General features: G+C 44.8%; 1 protein-coding gene across 4 annotated transcripts in view; it reads right to left on the bottom strand.

Annotated features, from left to right (window-relative positions):
- The window catches only part of LOC135916540 (polyadenylate-binding protein-interacting protein 1-like), a 32,195-nt gene that overhangs the window by 2,832 nt on the left and 6,905 nt on the right, over nucleotides 1–22,458 (bottom strand). For 3 of the 4 annotated variants that reach the window (XM_065449959.2, XM_065449961.2, XM_065449960.2), the window contains exons 4-9: nucleotides 21,085–21,200; nucleotides 19,442–19,550; nucleotides 17,851–17,973; nucleotides 16,680–16,798; nucleotides 12,914–13,016; nucleotides 1,311–1,420 (exon numbers count right to left, since the gene is read on the bottom strand). In XM_065449959.2, coding sequence (XP_065306031.1) covers nucleotides 1,311–1,420; nucleotides 12,914–13,016; nucleotides 16,680–16,798; nucleotides 17,851–17,973; nucleotides 19,442–19,550; nucleotides 21,085–21,200 — 680 coding nt within the window. Of the gene's footprint in view, nucleotides 1–1,310; nucleotides 1,421–4,094; nucleotides 4,270–12,913; nucleotides 13,017–16,679; nucleotides 16,799–17,850; nucleotides 17,974–19,441; nucleotides 19,551–21,084; nucleotides 21,201–22,458 lie in introns of those variants that run through there. The other variant, XR_010568970.2, reaches the window with a different exon arrangement.

Here is a 22,458-nt window from a genome sequence, read left to right as displayed (position 1 = left end):
TTCATGGCTAGAAATAAAAGTGAACAAGTTATTTCAACTTTCCTTCACATGGTGTTTGGTCTTTTTTATGCGAAGACATACATCATGAGGTTAAGTTAATTCAAGCTATACTGACAGCTGTTCACTGACACACTCATTATTCAACCATATGGTGATCCAGAATTATGAGCAGTAATCGTCAAAGAAAAACATGACCAAGCATACAGATGGAATGATGTTATACCCAAAAAACTTTTTCCATCATCTGCTCCCTGATTTCCAAAAGCAAATCAAATTCATTTCACATAGTTTTTGAACAATAAACAGCCATTTTCCTAAATTATCTCCACATCCCAGTATATCGACGTTAGCAAATTTCTGTCATTTTACCGCACATTATGAAGTATTGTTTATTAAAAGCACAAATAGAGCATTAGGTGTGAACAAGCACATTATTTCTATACCGCAAGACTCATTGGCGGGTTCGAGTGATAGCATTCAAGCTGGAAAAAGTCTGGCTTTCTCAGTAACATAAAGCATGCTCCACTATGTAACTTGTCACGTTGTATATCTAATATGGCCACTGGCATGGAATTTACTCCATAGTTAGCAATTTGAAGTATTCAAAAACTATCTTAAAATAGATTTATTAACGAATACTGAATACTGCCCATTCGATTCAGTCTTCGAATCAAATAGGGTAATATTCAATTGAAGTTTCAAATATCTGCACACCCCTAGTGACCGGGTCTGCAGTGCCACCTTGTAGCGGCACCTGTAACAATGTGCAGAAGACTAAATATTTATTACATAGGGACATGTTATGGCCACTCATGGCTTAGGAATGTCCTATCAGTGGCCATGTCTAGCCATGTTGCTCGGCTCTTGAAATTAAAAAAGTACCTATAAATAAATTTTCCTTCTCAACATGAAAAGACTTAATAATGCTTCATAAAATGTAACACGATAACTGGAACTTTGAAAATGTAAAAATTGATTGTAATTTTAAATTACCACAAGTTGAATGTAGATGGAACATTACGAGAGGGTCCCAGAAGCGGGCACAACAAGCTGTGTGGACCATCTTTCAGCACCACTTTCGGTGTTCAGCCACATAAAGAACTTGTATCCTTGCTAACCTTGTTAAGTCCCAAGGCTTTGGACAACATGAGAGGAAGTGATATTGTACAACCTGGAATTTGTTTGGCTGGATTGAACTGTTGGTAGCAGCCTGTAGCGCTGTCTCTCCATCCATATGCCTTGTTCTATGCATTGCCCTTGCGTTCAAAATTCAAGATCTCACTAAACGGGGAAGGGGCCATCACACTCACTCAGAGACATCAAGGCCGCTCATCTGTTCTTCGAGGAGCATCTCTTGAACGAAGTTCTCTTCTTCTCTGGAGATCGGCACGCCATCAGGACCACATGTGATTGGAAGGTTCTGCATGGCAACAAAAAGCACGGGCACCAAAATGGGTCACATATTATGAAAGAAAAACTACAAGCACCCTAAAAGCCTAGGAGGGGACTGCACTTCGAGGGGGGAACGTACAATTTCTAGGCACTAGGCACGGCAGTTAAAAAAAAGCATGTGGGATCACTTTTAAGGACAATGGCTACATAATTTTCGTCAGTGAAAGTAGTTTCAAGTAGATAATATATAACGAAGCTTCCATGCAAAATTTAATGTCTGAAATATGAGTGGACGTGCGAAGAAATGCTCGCTGAAGTTCACATTTTTCATACTGAGTATGAAAAAAGAATATCGCAACCGTGAATGCTTGCCACAAGCGGTGCATCAGAACACAAGATTTCTTAGCATGACTTTCAAGATTAGGCGCTGCCCAGGGCACGTTGTAAAAATCTTGGAGCCTACATGTTAATACTTTTGTCACATCCGCTAACCGTTAGGTGCATGCATGATCTGTGTAAGTGCTATTTAAAGGCCGCTAATAAGAAAATTAGATCATTATCAGACCTGCAGCTTTGGCAAGGTTGTTTAAATAGTACATACTAGTATTAACTTATTACAAGTTCAGCAAAAGTGAAATTTCATTGCAGCTGACTTTTAATGTAATGAGTATCACCATCTGGAAGCGGTGTTATGTAGAAGTGCAGAAAAGAAGTGCATGCTAAAAAGACGTAATCTAAAAGATCATAAAGTCAGCTAATTTGACGCATACAATATACATATTATATATTCGAAGGGGATATTAAACTACTATATACACACACATCAAAATGCTTCGGAGAAGCAGGATGCAACAAAACAAAGCATGGAAAGAGAAGAGAGAAGCAATACGCATGTCATCTGGAAAAATGACCAAAAAAAAAAAAAGCTGCTTGTCTTACATGACCCTATGAAAAACAGCGCCAATTCATTGCTTCTCCTGCTATGAGGCATAACGACATACCCTCGCACGACTCCTTCTCTACTCTCACGAGTTCTCTGTGAGAGGAGGCCCCGATTGGGACAACCTACGCCCGAAGAAGGTGCCAGCGAGACTACTGCTAGGGATCAACTGGAGCAGAAGCAGCATTCCTTGCATGCTGATATTGGCCATAAGCATTTTAAATTTACTTAGTAAACGTATCTGATAACTGGTTACAGTCATCATCATTAGCCTAATTATGTCCAATGCAGGACAAAGGCCTCACCCAGCCATCTCCAGTTGCCCCCATCATGCACCAGCTGATCCCATTTTATGCCTGCAAGTTTCCCAATTTCATTCCATCACCTGATTCTCTGCCGTCCTTGACTGTGCTTCCCTTCACCGACACCTTTTCTGAAACTTTAATAGACCACCCAAATAGGGTTATCTGCCCTATGCATTACATGGCCTGCTCTGGCTACCACCAGTTGCCTCTTTAATCCGCACCACTATTTTCCTGTCCCTTCAAGGACAAACCCATCATTTTTGCTTTCTATTGGTCGTTGTGCAGTCCTTAACTTCATTGCAAGCTTCTTTGTTAACGTCCTTGTTTCTGCTCCATATGTTAGCACTGATATAATGCAATGATCGTACATTTTTCCTTTTAAGGATAGCTGTAGGCTGCTGTTCCAGACTTTATAGTGTCTGCCGTATGCGCTTCGACTCGTCTATATTCTTATGTAAATTTCCTTTACCTGATTCGGGTCCCCTCTGACTAATGCGCTTAGATAAATGTACTCTTGCACAAACTCTAGAGGCTGGCTGCCAATCACGAATTCTCATTCTCTTGCCAGGCTATTTAGCATTTAATAAAATTTGTTATATCAAGGTTCAACTGTTCTGAGCTGCTTAAAATGCGCTCTACCAATTCACCCAATACAGAACAGTTTGGTTTGCCACCTTGCAACTAGCATGGCAGACGCCCTCTTAAAATGTCTCTCTGCACACCTGGGAAAGGCATCACAACGCAATGACACACACAAAATGCAGAAGGCAAAACAGCGCAGGAGCTTTGTGTCTGCCAAATTTACACTGTATGCTTTTTCCAAGTTGAAACCAAGTTACCATATGCAATAGAGCAAGGGCTTTGATCACTCATGCACTCATGCTCACTCATGCACTAACCTGGCAGCCCAATATTTGGAGAGAGATGGGGGAGGAGTAACTTTTCCACTCTCAAATTCTGAGGATGTGGCATGCTTTGTCTTCAGATGTTGTGGAAAGCTTTAGCATCAAAGGCGTATCTAACGCCACCGATGGAATAGAGGACGACTACATCCACAAAATGTGCTGGCGCACAGATCCTCAAGCAGTGGTGACAGTAGTGAGCGCTAGACAGGAACCATGTGCGTGGCACGCATGCGTGGACAAATAAACGCATTACAAAAGCAACAGCGTGCACCCTTACTGGTACAAAGGGATCACAGATTATGCATAGCTGGAAAAACTGAAATAAAACGACTTGTGGACATTTAAAATTTCCATGTCGTTGAGACTGTTATTAAAGCCTTTGCACAAGTGCATATGGTACCACACTGCACAATTTGGCCGCAGCTGCTGAGCGAGTCGAGCAGTGCCAGCACCGCAGTGTGTGTAAGTGAGAGGACGGACAACTGCCCCAATTTCGGGCACAAAAAGAAAAACTACAACAAAGACTAAACATTTGAAGGAAAGGTGCATTACTTGTTGCAAATATCCCCGGGATTTGGAAGGACGCAGCAAGCAAGAAGGAAGGCAACAGTGCAGAGAGAAGCAGCAGCAGCAGCAGGTGGAAAAGACAGCACACAAACCCAAGAGGAGCAAACAAGCGGCGAGGGAGGGGAGCACTTTGCTTTTTGCGCGTTTATCAGTGAAAAACCTGGAAAGAAGCGAGAAGAGGCGGCATGCACAAACAGTTGCAGGCAGTTGGCGTCGTTATTCCACCACCCATGCAGTGGTTTCAAAATGAAGCGAGAACGAAGTAGAGCAAAAAGAGGGCCAACGAAATACAGAATAACCCCAGTGCGGCTTTGAAAGTGTGGCACTCATTTCCCTTCACTCACATTCCATGAAGACACAATAGATCACTTTGGGAACTGCCTGCACATGTTCAATGCATTTGCACAATCGATCTCAGCCCCCTCCACTAGTTCGTGTCTCTTGTCTAATGAGGCAGAAATACCATATTTCCCTACATGTAAGCCACACAAAATATTCAAGAAATTGAAATACAAATGACAGACATCATTTGAGGCTGTAAAGCTGATAACTGTGGCATTGTGAAAGCAGAAAAGCCTGCATAAAAAAGCGACAGTAATCTGTGGTGTCAAGTGGTCTCTTATCTATTCAACCCTTCACAGGGATAAGGAGCTTGAAAACTAAGCAAATGCTGTGTACATGAGCAAAAAGTTGACAACACGCAAGTGGCAGGAGCCAATGGCAAGCACCTATCCTTGTGAAGTCACACTTGAGGAAATCAATAGGCCCATTTGAAATACCTGCTCTTCCTGAACTAGTAATTCAGATCATGCTCCACCTTGCAATTTATTTCACCAGGGCAATATGCCATCACCTGCCTGTTGCTATTTGTTTTCTCCAATGTGGGTTTAATACAAAATGAGTTCACAGCATTCTGCATGGTTGCATGAGAGAAAAGTTTGGTAATAAGAAAGGCAAAGAGAAAGGCCTGAAGTGCACACTCCTCTAGCCAGCCACTCTGCGACAGGAAAGAAAAAGAGGGAAATTAGGAGGAACAAGATTGAAGATGACAGAGGGAAGATGCAAAACACCTAATACACAGGCCTACTCATAGCCTTGAGTCCAGACCTCTGGACTTAAAGAAAGAGTAAAGCCGCCTGAAAACTACATCTACAGTTGCTCCAAGGGCCCACTACCGTATTTACTCGCGTAATGAACCCACTTGCGTAATGAACCCACCCCCCACTTTTGTCGTCGAAAATTGAATTTTTTTTTTTTTTTACGTCGCGTAAATAACGCGCACAAGCCCGCAGGGTCGGTGTTCAGCATGTTCGCGTTATCTCGGCTCAATTGGCCGGCGCTGTCGACTGTCGACGATCATAAAATTGTCTGATCGCGCAGTGATAAAATAAACATCATTTGAAGCCAACGATGCTGAACACCGGCGACGCGAACGCGGGTGACGCGGGCGTCGACTGCACGCTTTCGTTGATCGTTCATTGACCTTGCATGATTCGTTGGTGGATGCGCAAAGGGCTTTACTGGGGCGTCCTCTTTGAAATGGGGTGACGGCAGTTTCCACCACGCTAGGCTATTTTCTTTGTATTTCTCGAACCAATTTGTCAAACTTCTCTAGATTCTTTTTTTTTACAATGATGATGATGATGATGCAGGTTGCCGAGTGCCATCTATTAAATGCAAAGCAGATGGATGGATGGATGTTATGAGCGTCCCCTTTGGAACGGGGCGGTGGCTTGCGCCACCAAGCTCTTCCTACTATGCTGCCTAATATCCTACCTAGGTTAACCAATGAGAAAAAAAAAACACACTATGAACTACCACGTACAAATTTTCTGATACCCTATTGCGAACTGTGCTTCTGTACGTCTCCGTCCTTTGTCGTTTCCCTACTTTTCTTCCACCAATCCTCCAATCGCCTCTTACTGATGTCTATTGCGGACCTGTTTGCTTTACCACTGCTCCCGCTGAACCCGAGGGCTTCAAGGAGGCCAGTGGTGCCTAAATCGACCGCTGGATAGATGTCTTCACATTCTAATAAAATATGCTCCGTCGTTTCCCTAGCTTTACCGCAGCAAGCACATGCTTCTTCTTCCTTCTTATATCTCGCTTTATACGTGCGTGTTCTAAGGCATCCCGATCTGGCTTCGAAAAGTAATGAGCTTCCCTTTGAGTTATCATAAATGGTTTCTTTCCTAATTTCGTTTTTTCCCCTTAAGTAGTTACTCATGGCAGGTTTCTTTTCCATTGCCGCCACCCATGAGATTAATTCAGCCTCTCTGACTTTCCGCTTGACCTTCTTTGTTGCTGTGTTGCCCACCCCACAGGCCGCATACTTGCTGGTAAGCTTCCTAGTTCTTTTCCTCCACTGTGAATCAATGTTTTGCCTGTACAGATACCTGAACACTCTCCCAGCCCATTTACTTTCCTCCATATTCCTCAGCCGTTCTTCATACTCAATTTTACTGCGAGCTTCCCTCACTTCAAAACTAGTCCAGCCCATATCCCCTTGCACAGCTTCATTTGTAGTCTTCCCGTGAGCGCCCAATGCGAGGCGACCCACTGACCTTTGGTTCCCGTCGAGTCCTGATTGTACCCCTGATTTAAAGCAAACAACTGCATTTGCAAAAGTAAGTTCTGGAACCATTACCCCTTTCCACATACCTCGGAGGACCTCGTACCTATTGTATCCCCATAGCGCTCTGTGCTTCATTATGGCTGCATTTCTCTTCCCCTTGACTGTTATGGTTTTTTCCTGTGTTTCCATATATCCGTCGCCTTCGTTTATCCATATACCAAGGTATTTATATTCTGTTACCCGAGGTATTTCTTGGCCCTGTATCTCCACTGTCTGTTCACTGTTTTCATTGAATACCATAACACCTGATTTTCTAACACTAAATTTCAAACCTAAATTGTTGCCTTCCTGTCCACAGATATTAGCCAGACGTTGCAAATCACTTTGCTTGTTTGCGAGCAACACAATGTCGTCCGCATAAAATAAACCTGGGAGTTGCTGCTCTATTACTGTACCTGCCTGTTTGTATGAGAGATTAAACCCGATATTACTGCCTTCTAGCGCCCTCTCCATCCTCACCATGTACATCATAAACAGCAGCGGGGATAAAGGGCACCCCTGCCTCAGTCCCTTGTTGATATGAACTTTCTCCGCGCTCCTCATCCCTTCCCATTCAACGCAAACAGTATTTTCTAGGTAAATCTCTCTCAAAAGCTGTATACAATCGTTACCTAAGCCTTCCCCTTCCAGAATATCCCACAAAATGCTGCGGTCTATGTTGTCGTATGCTCCTGTAATGTCCAAAAAGGCCACATACAACGGTCTGCTTTCTGCTTTTGATATTTCAATACACTGAGTAAGAACAAACAAGTTATCATCCAAACGCCTACCTATTCTAAAGCCATTCTGAAGCTCTCCCAAAATGTCATTATTTTCTGCCCATGCTTGAAGCTTTAATTTGATTGCCTGCATTGCTAGCCTGTATATTACCGATGTAATGGTCAACAGGTGCAAACGGAACGGAAGCAAACGGAAGCAAACCTCTGCTTATAGCGCCATGCATGCGCGGCGGCGGCAGAACGAAGTAAAGACAACGCACTTGGACAGCGTCGGTCGCCATTTCGCCAGTCCTATTTTGTTGCTGTTTAAGTGCTTCGCTACGACCTTTGCATTATTTCGTGCGTGCTGTGCATTTTCTGCGCGTTGTGCGATGGGGCGTAACGCTAGCTACACGGCCGGTTTTAAGCTCAAAGTCGTGGAGCATGCTTTGGAGCATGGCAATCGCGCGGCTGGACGGCATTTTAGTGTAGACCCCGTGCGTGTGCGCTACTGGAGGAATCAACAAGAGGAACTCAGAGCGACGAAGAAAGATCGCCGGGCCTTTCGCGGGCCGAAGCAGGGCAAGTTTCCTCGCGTCGAGGAAGAAGTTCTGAGCTATGTGAAGAGGCTCCGCAACGAAGGATGTGCCATATCCCACGAGCTGATACAGAATCACGCGCGGGCCACTGCAAGAAGTCACGGCATTGCCGCGAGTGAATTTAAGGCGAGCAGTGGTTGGACGACTCGTTTCATGCGCCGGAACGTGTTGTGCCTCAGAAGGCGTACTACGTTATGCCAGCGGCTGCCGGCAGACTGTGGGGACAAAGTGCGTGATTTCCACCGCTTTGTCATTCGGATCCGTGAGGACAAAAAGTTCCTGCTGTCGCAAATCGGGAACGCAGACCAGACGCCTATAAACTTTGACATGCCAAGAAACAGCACTGTCGATATGAAAGGTGCGAAAAGTGTGCAGGTTAAGACGACGGGCGCCGAGAAGCAGCGGTGCACCGTGATGTTAGCTGTAACAGCGGACGGCAGGAAGCTGCCGCCGTTCGTCGTCTTCAAAAGAAAGACTCTGCCAAAGGGAACTCTTCCTGCCGGTATCCACATTCGCGCCCAGGAGAAAGGGTGGATGTCGGCCGAGCTGGTGTCCGACTGGCTGAAAACAGTCTGGGGACGGCGGCCCGGGGCTCTTCTCCTGCCATCGCTGCTTGTTATGGACAGCTTCCGCGGCCATCTGGAAAAAAATGTCCGCTGCCGAATGAGCGAGTTACGCACGGACCTCGCTATCATCCCAGGTGGCTTGACATCAGTGCTGCAGCCCCTTGATGTTTCCATTAATAAGCCCTTTAAGGACAACGTGCGCCGGCTCTATACAGAGTGGATGGCCGCGGGAAACCACGACCTGACTCCTGCAGGTAAGATTAGAAGGCCCACCATCGACATGCTCTGTCGATGGATTCTAGAAGCATGGAGTGTGATTCCCAGCGAGATGGTCGTCCGCAGCTTCAAAAAGACTGGCATCTCCAACAGCCTCGACGGCAGTGAAGACGACGCGCTGTGGGAAGACGACGACGCCGACGAAGTCGCAAGCGATATGAGTGGAAGCGTGGATTCAGATAGCGAGCCCGAGTGAGACAGACCATAAGCAGCCAGCAGCATGAAAATAAAAATGAATTTTTAATTCACATTCATCGCGTACGTGTTTTTACTATAAAGGTAAGGTTGGGATTGCGATTTTCCTATCTTCATTGTGACATGAAATTTCGACCTAAAAAATATCTAAATTTTTTTTCCCCGCGTAATGAACCCTCCCCCCAAATTTATGTCAACTTATCTGGAAAAAAGGTGGGTTCATTACGCGAGTAAATACGGTATATAGTCCTCTGACAACCGTTGGCTGTCAGAACAGGTATCGACCAGCCAAAGTGAGCACTTGTCCTGCCTTCTATCTTGCCTTCATTTTCATTTCATACTCCGTTTCTTAGTTATGACTAAAGTTTAGAGACTCAGAATATGGCACAAAATGCACAAAACGATGTGTAAATGGCACTTCTGGCCTGGAGAGGTGGTGAGGGAGAGAGAGTGAGACATGTAGCATATCTGAATGCTTCAAAAGCTACATTGGGATGGTGCTTCTGGATCACCCGACCAAAGATGAGAGTAGCACTGGGAGGCGCTTACAGTACCGCTGCAGGAGTAGCCAAGAAATCTGGGCAGTTTTCAGTCGCATGGCCTCATCCGCATTCCCGTAGACTTTGGCATTTCCGCCAGTGTGCGTTGGTGACATTCATGCCAGCTGCATCGACTTTTTGTTTGCCTCAGTCGCAACCTAGTTTTTGCTTGCTGCCACTGCCAGCAGCGTTGCCAGAAGTTGCTCTCCGCTTTCACTTCATTGCTTGCCTGTGCATCTGATGTGATGACACCACAGGCCTGGTGATCTTCAAGTCAGGAAGATTAAGCTTAGCTGAGTTAATAAACAATGCTTCTGTAACAGCAAACTAGCTACTCGTACTGCAACAGAAGTTCCACAGTGATACGGAGTTTATAAAGAACAGCAAGAAGGAACACTAAATTATTTTATACTAGTAAGTACCCTTTTTGAACTCCATTTGCACTTAACTGGTACAAAAACCAGACTTCCAGATTTTGCTGAGAGAAGAAGAAAAAGAGAAAACAATTGCCAAACTTCGCACAGTAAATTTAATAGCGGAAGCCTTGCCACATACCTCTCATACGTAAGAGGACGACGCTTAGCCAGTATAAAGGTTGGGGAAATACAAAAGATTTTCACTTGACACTAAAGTTCACCTCGAAATGCCAAAACGGGCATCACTGATATTATTGCAGCACCATGACACAGGGCGAAATTTTTTGAGATCATGTTGCGATAGGGCTAAGTATGTCATGACACTGCTCATAAAAATAATAGTAATAATAATCAGGATTGGTGAACATTTCTGGCTGCATTTGTGCGCGGCAGCTGCAGAATTGATTGTAGGAGTGCGGCGAGCACGAGTGTACGGTGATGTCATTATTAAATACATATATATTTTTTAGAGCTTAGTGGAGAAGAGGAAGAAAGGAAAAATAAAAACTTAATTCTAGGGTTCTACGTGCCAAAATCACGATCCGATTATGGGGCATGCTGTAGTGGGAGGGCTTCGGATTAATTTTAACCAGCTGGAGTTTTTAAGGTACACCTAAATTCAAGTATGCGAGCATTTCGTGCCCATCGTAATGTGGCCGCCACGGCAGGAATTGAACCAGCGACCTCGGAAGATGAAGCAGCAGAAAGCAAGGAGGACACACAACACGGGACAGCGTTCCTTCCGTCCTATTACATTCTATTCTCTTTGTTATTCTGTGCCTTTCCCACTAGGTGCTGCAAAGCTCTTTTTAATATGCCACGGTTAGAACTAGTTCAGCTTTCTGTATTTACTGCCATGATGTAAGGCACGCACGTGCAGGGTGGAAACCGAAACTGGTTCAGAGAAAGAAGTATTACAGCAAATTATTTGCGGTGCTCTGAAACTTGTCAGCATATCTGCTACAGAGCTTGGACTTTGATTTTTAAGCAAAATAAGTAAATGAAATAAGATTTTTTTAAGAATGGAAGGTCATAAATGTCATGTCAGCCCTCACTAATGAGAAAAAGCTAAGCTTAACTGAATTAACCTGTTCAGTCACAAATGATGACAGACTGTTGATAAGTACATGAAATTTATGCAATTTCATTCCCAGGAGCTAGGGACTCCATTGAAGACACAAGTGAAGGTGGTAGAATACCTCTTCGAACATTTCATGGTGAGTCATCATAATTACGGGGTAATTAAGTACCTTGCACAGTCCGTCATGACACATTTCTTCATGAAAATAACTGAGTCACCTGCTCGTGTTACATGCACAAGTTAATTATTAGCTGCAAGCATTACTAGAGAGGAAAAAAAAAATTAGTTCTTTCACAGCTGCTAATGAAATGCCCAATATCAAATATGCTGTCAAACACGGTACTGCCTTGACCAAAGCGGTTGTCTGAGGCAATGAAGAGTTTTAGAATAGGGTTTTACGTTTGCGGATAGCGTCTTGCGCTGACAGCGCCACTACGGCGTCTAAGAAAAGCTATTAGAAATAATTAAATAAAATTTACCATTTTATGATAGGAATAATAATTTTGGCTTTCATGTATTCGCATTTAATTACAATTTAGAGGTTATTCTGTGAGCAGCAAACAATTAGTTGCGCTTGGTTTTGAGCCAACCAACTTTACTAGCCTTCACTAGCCAAGCTTAGCCGTGTTAGGCCTACGAGCCATAAAATCCACAATCAAATTCAAAATCAGCGGCGTCTAATGAGTCAATCTTTATAACACACGCTAGTTGAGAGAAAGCAATAACCGCAGTCACTTCTCCTAGCTTGCGAACTTCGCGCGTTACCGCGAATCAAACCTAGTTTGGTGCTCGGTTAGAGCCGTCGCTTCGATGGGTGCCGCCATGTTTGCTGACGCAAAGCTTTTGGGAACGCTACTTGAGCACCCGCTAAATCGGTGAAATAGCGTTCCCAACGCAGAATCCAAATGCAGTTTGCATCTCGCGCATGCGCAGTGGCTTCGACGCTATTTCTTTGGGGCCCCAAAACGTTTGGGGCCCCTATTCTAAAACTCTCTAATACATTTCCCTCATAAGTGAAACAGAGGTACTTTAGGTAAGTAGAAGGTTCAATTTACCCTAAGCTTAATGCTTGTGGTCTATTCCTGCCATCGCTGCATAAAAAGTGGCAAAGTTGATTTTTTGTGTACACTGTGACCAAAGAGGTTAAAACAGACTCGCCCTTCTGTAGTACCAAGAAAGGCAATACCATGTGACGAGATTTGGAAAGCCAGAAACAACATGAAAACGAGACAGATGATGTTGCCACTGTCATGGAGCTCCCACACCAGCTTAAGGTGACATCACGAATTTTGAAGTCATCTGCTCGGACCTCGTTAATTTCTTCACAGGCACTGTTCTAACAGAACTGGCAATTTTCAAGAGTTTTCACTGCGGCACAGGAGCCCAAATACAAGAAAAGAGGTTGACATCCATGACATCATACTGATGTACCAGTGAATGGGTTCTGGCACAAAATTAAAGAAAAAAAAAAGAACAACAAATGCACACACCGAAACTCTGACCTTCATTTTACCTTCAATGAATCCATGTATTATCCCAAAAAGCGAGTATGAAGTTGTGAAAGGATATTTTGTCAGTGTAAATTTTATCCGGCATTTCTTTTTCGTGTGCCTCTAAGGGTGCACCGGATCTCTCATGCAGTGACAACGATCTTGAAGAAAAAAACTTACAGAACCTAGCTGAGAGCAAGCGGTCAATTGGCTTTGTAAGGCAGTCTTCTCCTCTCGGCAAGCGAGTACTAAAGGTCGACGACTCGCCGGTCGCTGCTGTGAAGAAATTCTTTTCTCAAGCCAACTCACCTCATCGGAAGCACAGCCGGAGGGCGAGCTTGAAGAGGAAGACGATCGGCCCCAATTCTTCTCGCGGAGCTCCAGGACATTTTTAATCATCAGCGATGCAGTCCTGCAAGGCGCACACAAAAGAATATCTTAAATTAAAATCAACACATGCAGTTTACTTTTGATGACGAATGGAAATAAGAGTGTGCAAAAAGACGCAAGCCCTTCTTTCTGTGCATGTCAGCTAACTTGAAAAATGCAAGTAGACGGGGTATAAGATATTTGTGGTCATCCAATCTTTGTTAATCTTAAGCTGCGAGGACATCAACAGTCAAGAGCTACAGCTGCTCGCTCCTTCAAGCCTCTGTCGAAACATTCAAAACACCATTCATCACACCCCGCCATCGCGTCTTTTAAGGTACAGGCTGACTGGATCAGCATGACTTGACTAAAAACGACGTTGGTATTTTATTACGCCACTGTTCTCTATACATGGCTGCCAACTCCTTGTACAGGGTCTGCTAGATTTGCCAAATGTGGAACTACAGTTACCCGACATAACTGCCAACCTACTGTACTGGCCAGATATAGCGAATATGAAAGTACGCCTGTCAACGCCTGATCAAATGTTAGCATTCTAGGTACGACTCTGGGATTAACAAGGACCGAAAGGCAACAGACTGGGAAACGAGAGAAACTCTAGAGATATGCAAGGTGTGCGCCACAGGATTACTTCCATTCTTGGGTTTTATGTGCCACAACCAAGACATGATTATGAGGCATGCAGTAGTGGAGGGGACTCCGGATTAATTTTGGCCACCCGGGGCCACGCACCCAAATCTAAGAACACACAATATTCTTGCATTTCAACCCCCATCGAAATGAGGCCACCGAGGCTGGGATCGAACCTGCGACACCGAGCTCAGCGGTGTAACGCCACCGCCACTAAGCGAACATGGTGCACACACCATGTACCCACCAGCTGTTAGCCTGCTGCACCAAAGCCAGAGGAATAACCCTGTCACACGAGACACCCGCAAACTCCTTTTCAACTCTATCATCTTCATCTCGAGGGAGATGCGCTCTGTGTCACATGGCCGCCCTTCCGCTAAGAGAGATCGGCGATCTCCCTCAGCGCCTGAAGGGAGCACACTCTTGTGCTTGTCCTGGTTGTTGTAAAACTAAGAATTTAGTTACTGTTTGCATTAAAATTAATGTTGCGTGTGTTTGTGACATCTCTGCTGAATTAAATAAACCTGACAGTTATGCTTGCTGCTGCACAACACTCGACCTCGGACGCCTGGCACCATGTTTTTCTCGTCTTTGTCGTGCAGTGGTGGGTGTGGTCACTCGTGACAGACACTGGCACAGTACAGAGAATAAAAGGAAAGCTCATGAGGTCACCATGTATGAAATGTTGCGTTTTTAGCAAAGACTGCAGAAGTCTGGGTAGCGGAACACAGGGCTTACTCGCCAAGCCGCAAAGGAAAGCACAGATAAGCACAGGGTGGCTAGTGTTGCTGTCAGCATTGCTATGTTTAGCGAGCACACTAGATTTTAACGAGGTGTATGTTTTTCCCGCCAAACTTATTGAATAACATGTTCTATAGAGGGAGTATTAATTATAATAGCTACGAGCACAATTAGAAGCTACAAGCTTAGAATTGTACAATGGCCAAACACCACTGAGTGTGCCTGTGGCAGCTTCCTTTAAATGCCAACTGCAACGAAGTTTTCAACCGCGTAAAAAACCCAGCTTTAGATAATTCAGACATGCAGTAGCCTCTCTGCAAAATCTTAAGCTTGAACTACAGGTCAATCCATCAGAAAGAGCTCGCAAAAATAGATGTTTTTCATGCCGAAACTGGGGGGAAAAAAAGGAACACCGCCATTATCACCTGCGTTGTCTGCAATCCTTGCTCGTATTCCATTCTGGTGTATCATCAAACAGGTCCCATACGTCTGCTAGCTACAGAGTTAGTACCCTTTGCTAGCTGCTTCGTGTGCTGTGACAACGCTGCTGCACGCCCGCGATGTTGTTTTAATGCGAAGTATTCTCCGAGTCCAGCCAGTTTTCTCTATCAGGTTGTCAGAGTTCAAAAGTTCCTCCATGCATTCTGCCCTGCGTTCGAAAAAGAGCGCATCGGGTTGGCCAAGCTAAAGGTGTGGTAAAGTCCGGCTTAACGCGGATGCGATCCACGCATGACACCATTATACTACATCGCCGAAAATTGGGTGCTCTACAGTGTAGTGTGGCTGGCGCAGGAATAGAACATGTCCTATCGCATGCCGGAGCAATGGAACAGGGTGCATCGCGCGCCAGCTTTGCTGACCAGCAGCATGCTGTTCGGGTTCACTGAAGCAAACGTGTGGCGTTTCTGCCTTCGACAAACAAAAAAGCGCTTGTTCGCCATGCATTTGTCCACTAGCGCCACAGCAAGAACTGATCGCCGCGCTGCTGCGGGTCACGTAGCGCAGGGTAAAATTTTATCGATCCTAGCGTCTCCGGCATGATATATGATCACAAATCCGACTTCACCGGCTGCTGCCTGACACACCAAATGTGCCAAACTCGTCGACTGATCAGACAACTACCGCTATCTGTAGTAAGTAAGTAAGTTTATTTCGACCATCATGTCATACATGAGGCCATCATACATACGTCATACATCAGGCATGAGGTAAACGATGATGAGTAGCCGATGCTTGGCACGGCCGGGCTAGAGAGGCTCGGTGCTAAGTGTACGTAAACTCGCGGCCGGACAGTCCAGACTACGGCCGTGATAAAGCTTCACCAATTTCACTCTGGCAGCTTTGCATTCCTGCATGGCTTTCCGCTGCATCTACACCATGGCCGCCGCGTCGCATTCTCCTTCGTGACACATGCAGCGTGCAGTTCCTGCTCGCTGGAGAATATCTCCCTTGAATACAATTTACCTTCGAATGCTACCTTTTGTTCTCACATGCCATCGCAGCATATAGTACTTATAGTAACCCTGAGAAAGCGTTTACCAAGCAAATCTTGATCGGTTAAGTCACTGTGCTGTTGAAAGGTAGCTTGAACAACTTCGTCAACTGCAGTTTGCATGCTCCGAGCGTGTTGGCTGGTCCGCATCGCACTTGCCTGCTGTGCCGTGGTGCATGCTTTAGCTCCAAAAGCTGGGACAGGAAAGGTGTGCTCGGGCTTCCTCTACTCAGCGTTGTGTACTGCACAGCCACTGCTCGCGCTCGAGTATGTATTAGAGCACTCGACAATCGCGCAACGCATCGACATTCTTGCCACAGCTCAGATCACGAGCCTGACAGGGAGAACGCACGCCAAGAAAGGTGCCTGTCAATTTGCGAATGATGGGTGCAATCAATACACCTGGCTGCCTAGGTGCAACTGAGAGGTATACAGTTGCGTATGGTTCTTCAATATTCGCCATATCTGTGTTGCTACCGCTTTGCCGCCAGGTGCACACGTCAACTGCACAGGCGCTATTTAATAGCTGCTAATAACAAAATTAGGCAAATACCAGCCCTGCGGGTTTGCCAAGATTACTTTGAGAGTATATGTTAGCCATTTGTAATCAACTTAGTCGCAGTGAAATTTCGTTGCAGCTGGCCTTTAAGAACTCATTAGTGGCTGCGTGACATGGCCACAATTTCCATGAGGGCTAACTCCCTTGGGAAGTTTTGTGCTCCCTTATCCTAAATGGAGTTGGCGGGTGCCCGTGTGAGAAGGGTATAAAGCCCCTTAGGATGTCTCTAGAGTTCTGGAACATTTCCACAACTGCACACTTACGGATCGATGTCTGGTTTCTGCACAATCTCCCTGAGCTTGTCGAACACACTGTCCAATATGCACCCGTCAGCACCGCTAGATTCCAAATTATCGAAGTCTTCCAAGCTGCTTCCTGTAAGCTGCGTGCAAGGACAAAGATGTTTCCAGATGTCAGCACCAGACTCGAAGACACCAGAGACAACAGTACTAAAATTACTTCAGGAAGAACCGTTAATACTACTGGAAGAGAAACTATTGAAATAAGTACAGAGAGCATAAAAAGAAAGCGAAAGAAATGATTTCCATTACTTAAGTGGCACTGAGGCCTGCGAACCTTAATTTTAAAAATGCCATAGTTGAACCTAAAAAGTACACACTACTGAACTGAACTGACAAAAACAACTTGCATCATGGGCCTGAGGGGGTTATAACAAGGTTCAAGCATACACAACAGCATGAACAATGTGTAACATCATTCTCCCGCATATAACCCATACACTTGTATAATCCACACCACCAATTGCAACACACAGAAAGGGAAAAAAACTATTAAAAATCAGCGCACATAACTCACAGAAATGACTGTGCACAACAATGCTCATATTTATTTATTTATTTATTTATTTATTTATTAAGTACTGCTAGCCTGAATTCCAGGCCTTAAGCAGGAGTGGCTTACACTTTTATCAACATTTATCTTAATAAAAATAGTTTTGTGGAAGTGTAGCTTTTCCGTGTCATATTTTCGCCCAGCAGCTTGGTTCCCCACCCCTTCGACGACGCTGATGATTGTCCCATCATTTTCGTAGCTCTTTTTCATGACTGCCATCAAGCCATTCTCATGACCCCGAGTTCTAGCAAAAACACGAAATGGCGGTCCAAGAGGAGGAGAATGGGCGACCATGAAAGTAGGGATGGAGTTTCAACACATGGTGGCAGGATTGCCAAAAGAGATAACGAAAACTTAAGATAGTGGAGAAATTTGTCCTGAGGTGCAACTTCACGTCAGAGCCACATGCGCTGCCATGAAGCCACACCTCAAGGAGGAATTTTTATGTCTCTCGCAGTCTTGACTTTACTGTTAAATTTTTCACATTTTTGGTGCAGGTTATACGCGCAAAAATATGGTGAGTGACCACTAGAGAAAGCCACTGCCATAGCCAAAGGCACTTATCTGTGGCCCTCGCCTCACCTTCAGGACTTGGATGGTGCACTTGATGTTGTCCTTGGACAGCGACTGCAGGAGGGTGTGCATCATGTTTGGGATGCAGCCGGCTATGTGCTTCGCCTTGTACGAGTAGTCGTCCCGCAAAAACTGGGGAAGATATTGTCACACACCATTGCAACGGCAAAGAACCAAATGCTAACGTAACTGTGAGTTAAAATCTAATACGGCAGCCATGCACTCACTTCCGAATGACCACCGAGGCGAAAAACCATTGAAACAGGCATGCCCAATTGGCCCCTTCGTGCGAGCTAGCAAAAAGAAGCCCACGAAGTTGTCCTCAAAAGTGCATGTGCGACTGTGGCGCAACTCTTTATTGATCGAAGTTGTGATCACAAAGACAGGCAGCCCTCAAATCATGATAGCAATGAATACAGTCATCGAATATAACCTTACGGGTTCAAGTCTGTCTGCTATTTACGTGTGTCTCGCCATACATTCCAGAGTAGTAATCGCTGATGCTCGAATACACATGAGAATGAACAATAACACTATGCACGTCATGTGCGCTAACTGATTAGCCGAGGCATAACTTGGTAAACGTGATAACCTGATAAAAAAAGGAGGCGGCGGGGTCACCGGTTAAAAAATGTAAACCAATGCTGCCATGAGAATGTCAAAGCAGGACTGTTAGTTACCCATGCACAGATTGCCATACTTAAAGGCGACCGACAGTCTGGGCACAAAAATTTTAGAGGCTGGAAATACTAGGCAGAAACAGTTTATAATTTATATAATTCTAAAACCTACAACTGTCTACCTAGGAGCCTGGTTTGCACAAGCCATGCTGTGGCATTTTTCATACTTGCTGCGTGTCTGGGCCACTGCTGCAGCTTATTCGCAACCTATGGATTAAAGATCACATTTTTTCAGCACATCGCTAACAGGCCTCACTAAAATTTACAGATTGAGTTCACAAAGATACGTGCAACTCATCTGGGACAAGATCGTGCAAGCATCTCGCTTGCCCTCTTGCAAGCTGCCGGGTGGCAAGCTTAAAATGTAAAAATTCACCAGGCGCAAGCACATGCTGTCAAAATCCATGACGTCATGGCCAGTTGGTTTGCAAACTTCAAGTTGATGTCGCTGTTTGTCTTAGGTTCTTGCACATTCTTTTGCTTCTGAAGATTCCTCTCACGGTAAGAGTGTCTTTTTTGGTATTGTAGAAGCTTTATTTGTTAATGTACTGCTAGCCTGTTTCTCTCTTCAGAATTCCCTTTAGTATTGCAGTATTAAATGCACTCAGCCCCTAAAAAATATAATCATAGCAGTCATCACTTAATTCCACCACGGTTCTACAGAGGTCAAGACCTGTGGTATGCTGTTGCTCTGTTTAGCTCACTTTTCTTTCTTTTTTTTTTCTGTCCTTAATTTGTTTTTAAAGAGCAGGTTGAGCCGAACCTTAACAAGAAATTGGTTTATGAATAACGAGGCCTCCTAGAGCCTTATTTCATTTTCCGGTGATGACTTTGCAAAAATACTGCAATAAAAATTTGAACGCCCGCAATGTTGGAGTTGCTTCACGGCTGCACAGGTTCGAACTGCGGGAGCTACTAACCACCATCTGCGAGAAGAGCTCGGCTATGAAAAGGAGCAGTCCTCGCAAGTAGACGTCGCCAACGTCACCGGTTGCCAGGTCATTTCGCTTCAAACATTCCGCGTGGCACCTGGAAAGAAAAATCAACAAATAAGGATAGATTCAGCTACAGGGTGATGAGCCAAAGCAATGCTGCCGCAGGCTCCAGATTAATTTTGACTAACTGGGGAGTCTTTTAACATTCACCTAAATCTCAGTACGCAAGTGCTTTTTGCATTACGTCCCCGTCGAAATGTGGTTAGCACAGCCAGGCATTGAACCAGTGACTTTGTGCTTAGCAGCAAAATGCCATGTCCCTAGCACACTGCCATGGGTAAATAACAACAAAGTGTTTCTGACCCAAGCACACATGCAAGTTTGCCACCTAATCATGCTCTGAACTATGTCCAGGATTAAACAAGTGAGTAAACCATTCCACATAGTCCAGCTGTGACCCACTTTCTAAGCTCTTTGAGCCGAGCCATTTTCTCATCAAGATGCAACCTGTCTCAGCTTGCTCTGGACTGTAGTAGACGAGAAATGAAACCCTTCCCCCATGAATTTCGATGCCGGCAGCAGAGCGACGAGGGCAACGCAGAAGAGAATGAGTGGAGTGAACAAACAAGGTGAAAAAAGAACAATGTAAAGTACATCTTATTTAAGGCACTCTGTGGAGGCACAGTGGATGCGGCAGATATGCAGGATTTCCCTAGGTGACAGAAAGGCCTCTGCTCATGCCTCCGAGACCATCGGCACGTGCCGCATAATCTTGGAAGCCATACTCCGCTGCGGCCACTTTTCAGCAGCGTGCGCAGTGCGACTCTTAGGCTTTTGAGTTTGTGTGCAGAATGTAAACAGCTTCATCTCTTGCATTTTTTTTTTCTGTGTTACTTTGTGTGCCTCTTGCAAAAACCACCTGTTAAGGTCGGCCCTGAAGCATTACACTTTCAACATTCACAAATTTAAAAGAATGCAAACAATCTGCACACATGCTTCGGCTGTCAGAGACGTCTAGCCGCTTGGCGAACAAGGTTTGCATATGTGCAGGCTTTGGAAATTTTTGTCATGGCTATAGTGCATACATTCGCAACTCGAACAATTACACTGTGAACAGTCTCTGAGCTGTAGCAATAGTAGCAAGTAAAAGCCGCTTCCAAATTTCTCCATTCTATCACAGATAACAATTTTGGCCACCATCCTCTTTAACTTGACCATTTTTGTCACCAAGCCACGTCCGCGGCTTGAGCCTGCCTACTATAATTTCTTCAAGTCTCTCGACAAGCTTAAGCGGCATCACAATAATGTTTAAACTATCCAGACAGACCGAGTGTCAGGTTCTGTACTTATTGGCAGCTGTGCGTGCGAATATGAAGCGCTCGTGGATTTAACATTCCTGTATCTCAGTTTGATCACAGTAGCCACTGTTTTTATCACACTCACAGTTAAGCATGTGAGGAAGGAAGGGCATTACTTTGCAACCAGCCCAACAAACCATCAAATTATCGAGACCTGGCTGCTGCATTGCAAATCATCATTTTGAAGTTCCAGCAGTGCAAGCACCACAAGGTTGGATTTCGTGGGCTCGCCGCAGGATAGGCTGTGCCACTCAGCACCATTCAACTCACCGGTCAAGAAGCATATTTGTGAACTCGCTGTCCTCAAGGCCTCGAACACTGAGGTTGCTGCCCAGGTGATTGCAGAGCCGGGCCCCGCTATACCGAAAGTTTGGCTCCTTGACGCCCTGCAAAAGGCCAAGATCCAGATGTGAAACTGTGACGCAGAACTATCGTAGGACAACACTCTTCTCGCTCTCGCACAGCCTGGGTGCCTGGATAGTGATGCGTCCTCAAAAGCATTACCACATTTACTTGCATAATTTGAGCTCTGCTACTTTATTAGCCAGGCTTATAAAGAAACACCTGCCAACCTGTGAAGATCTGTAAAAATTCTGGGGACATGACAAAAGGAGAGGAGGAAGGGGACAGTACAAATTTTTTTTAGTTTGTGTGATTCTTTCAGTAACCCAAACTTACATTGTTTCCTCTTACGCACCAACTGGCACAGATAGATATGGTGAAATGCAACCCCAATGAACCTAATGGGCAACTGCAACAAAATTTCAACTTTCGCTAAATCGCTAATATGAATGAGTAGTACAGTACTACTGCAGCAATCTTGACAGAGCTGCAGGGCTGTTATTTGTACAATTTTCTTATGAGCAGCATTTAAATGGCACCTAAGCACATGACGAGCACACCTATTGGTTGGTAGGTATGATGTAAATCCCAGTGCGTCAGCTAATATTGGAGGTTATGCCTAAGAGCTGCGTGTTTCGAGTCACGTCACTTGTGGTGAGCGGTAATGGTGATATTTCTTTTTTTCTTTTTTGGTATAAGAACAATTACTTTTGCGAGCCTTTTGCAACACATCCACTCATTATTTCAAACATAAGAATTTCCAAGTAAACTGCTGTATATACGCACTATCTGAAACTACGCATTTCACGTGGTCCAAAATTTTGTTGCAGTTGGCCTTTCAAGAGGACTCCTACAAAGTGTGAAAGCAAAAGAGCAGTAACTGGCACCTAAAGAGAGACAAGAATCAGGGGAGCAACCATGGGGCTTGATTTTCTTTTTTTATGTCCACTGCAGGACAAAAGCCTCTCTCAGCGATCTCTAATTACCCCCGTCTTGCACTAGCCAATTCCAAGTTATCCCTAAAAGTTTCATAATTTCATCCCACCACCTAAATCTTTGCCATCCTCAACTGCACTTCCCTTCCCCTTGGCACCCACTCTGTAACTTAACAGGCCACGGATTATCCGCCCTACGCATTACGTGGCCTTCCAGCTCAAAATTTTCTTTGTGTCACTATATGGCAACTACCATATGAAGCCATAACTATGTACACAAGCAAAAATACCCAAGGGAATAGACAAAAGGAGGAGAGAGAAAGCTTTTGTGGTAGAGCATTATACACGCCATGCATTTGGCTCCAAC

The sequence above is a fragment of the Dermacentor albipictus genome, chromosome 9, assembly GCF_038994185.2.
Source record: "Dermacentor albipictus isolate Rhodes 1998 colony chromosome 9, USDA_Dalb.pri_finalv2, whole genome shotgun sequence".
Lineage (NCBI taxonomy): Eukaryota > Metazoa > Arthropoda > Arachnida > Ixodida > Ixodidae > Dermacentor > Dermacentor albipictus.
This window is presented reverse-complemented; position numbering and strand designations above follow the sequence as displayed.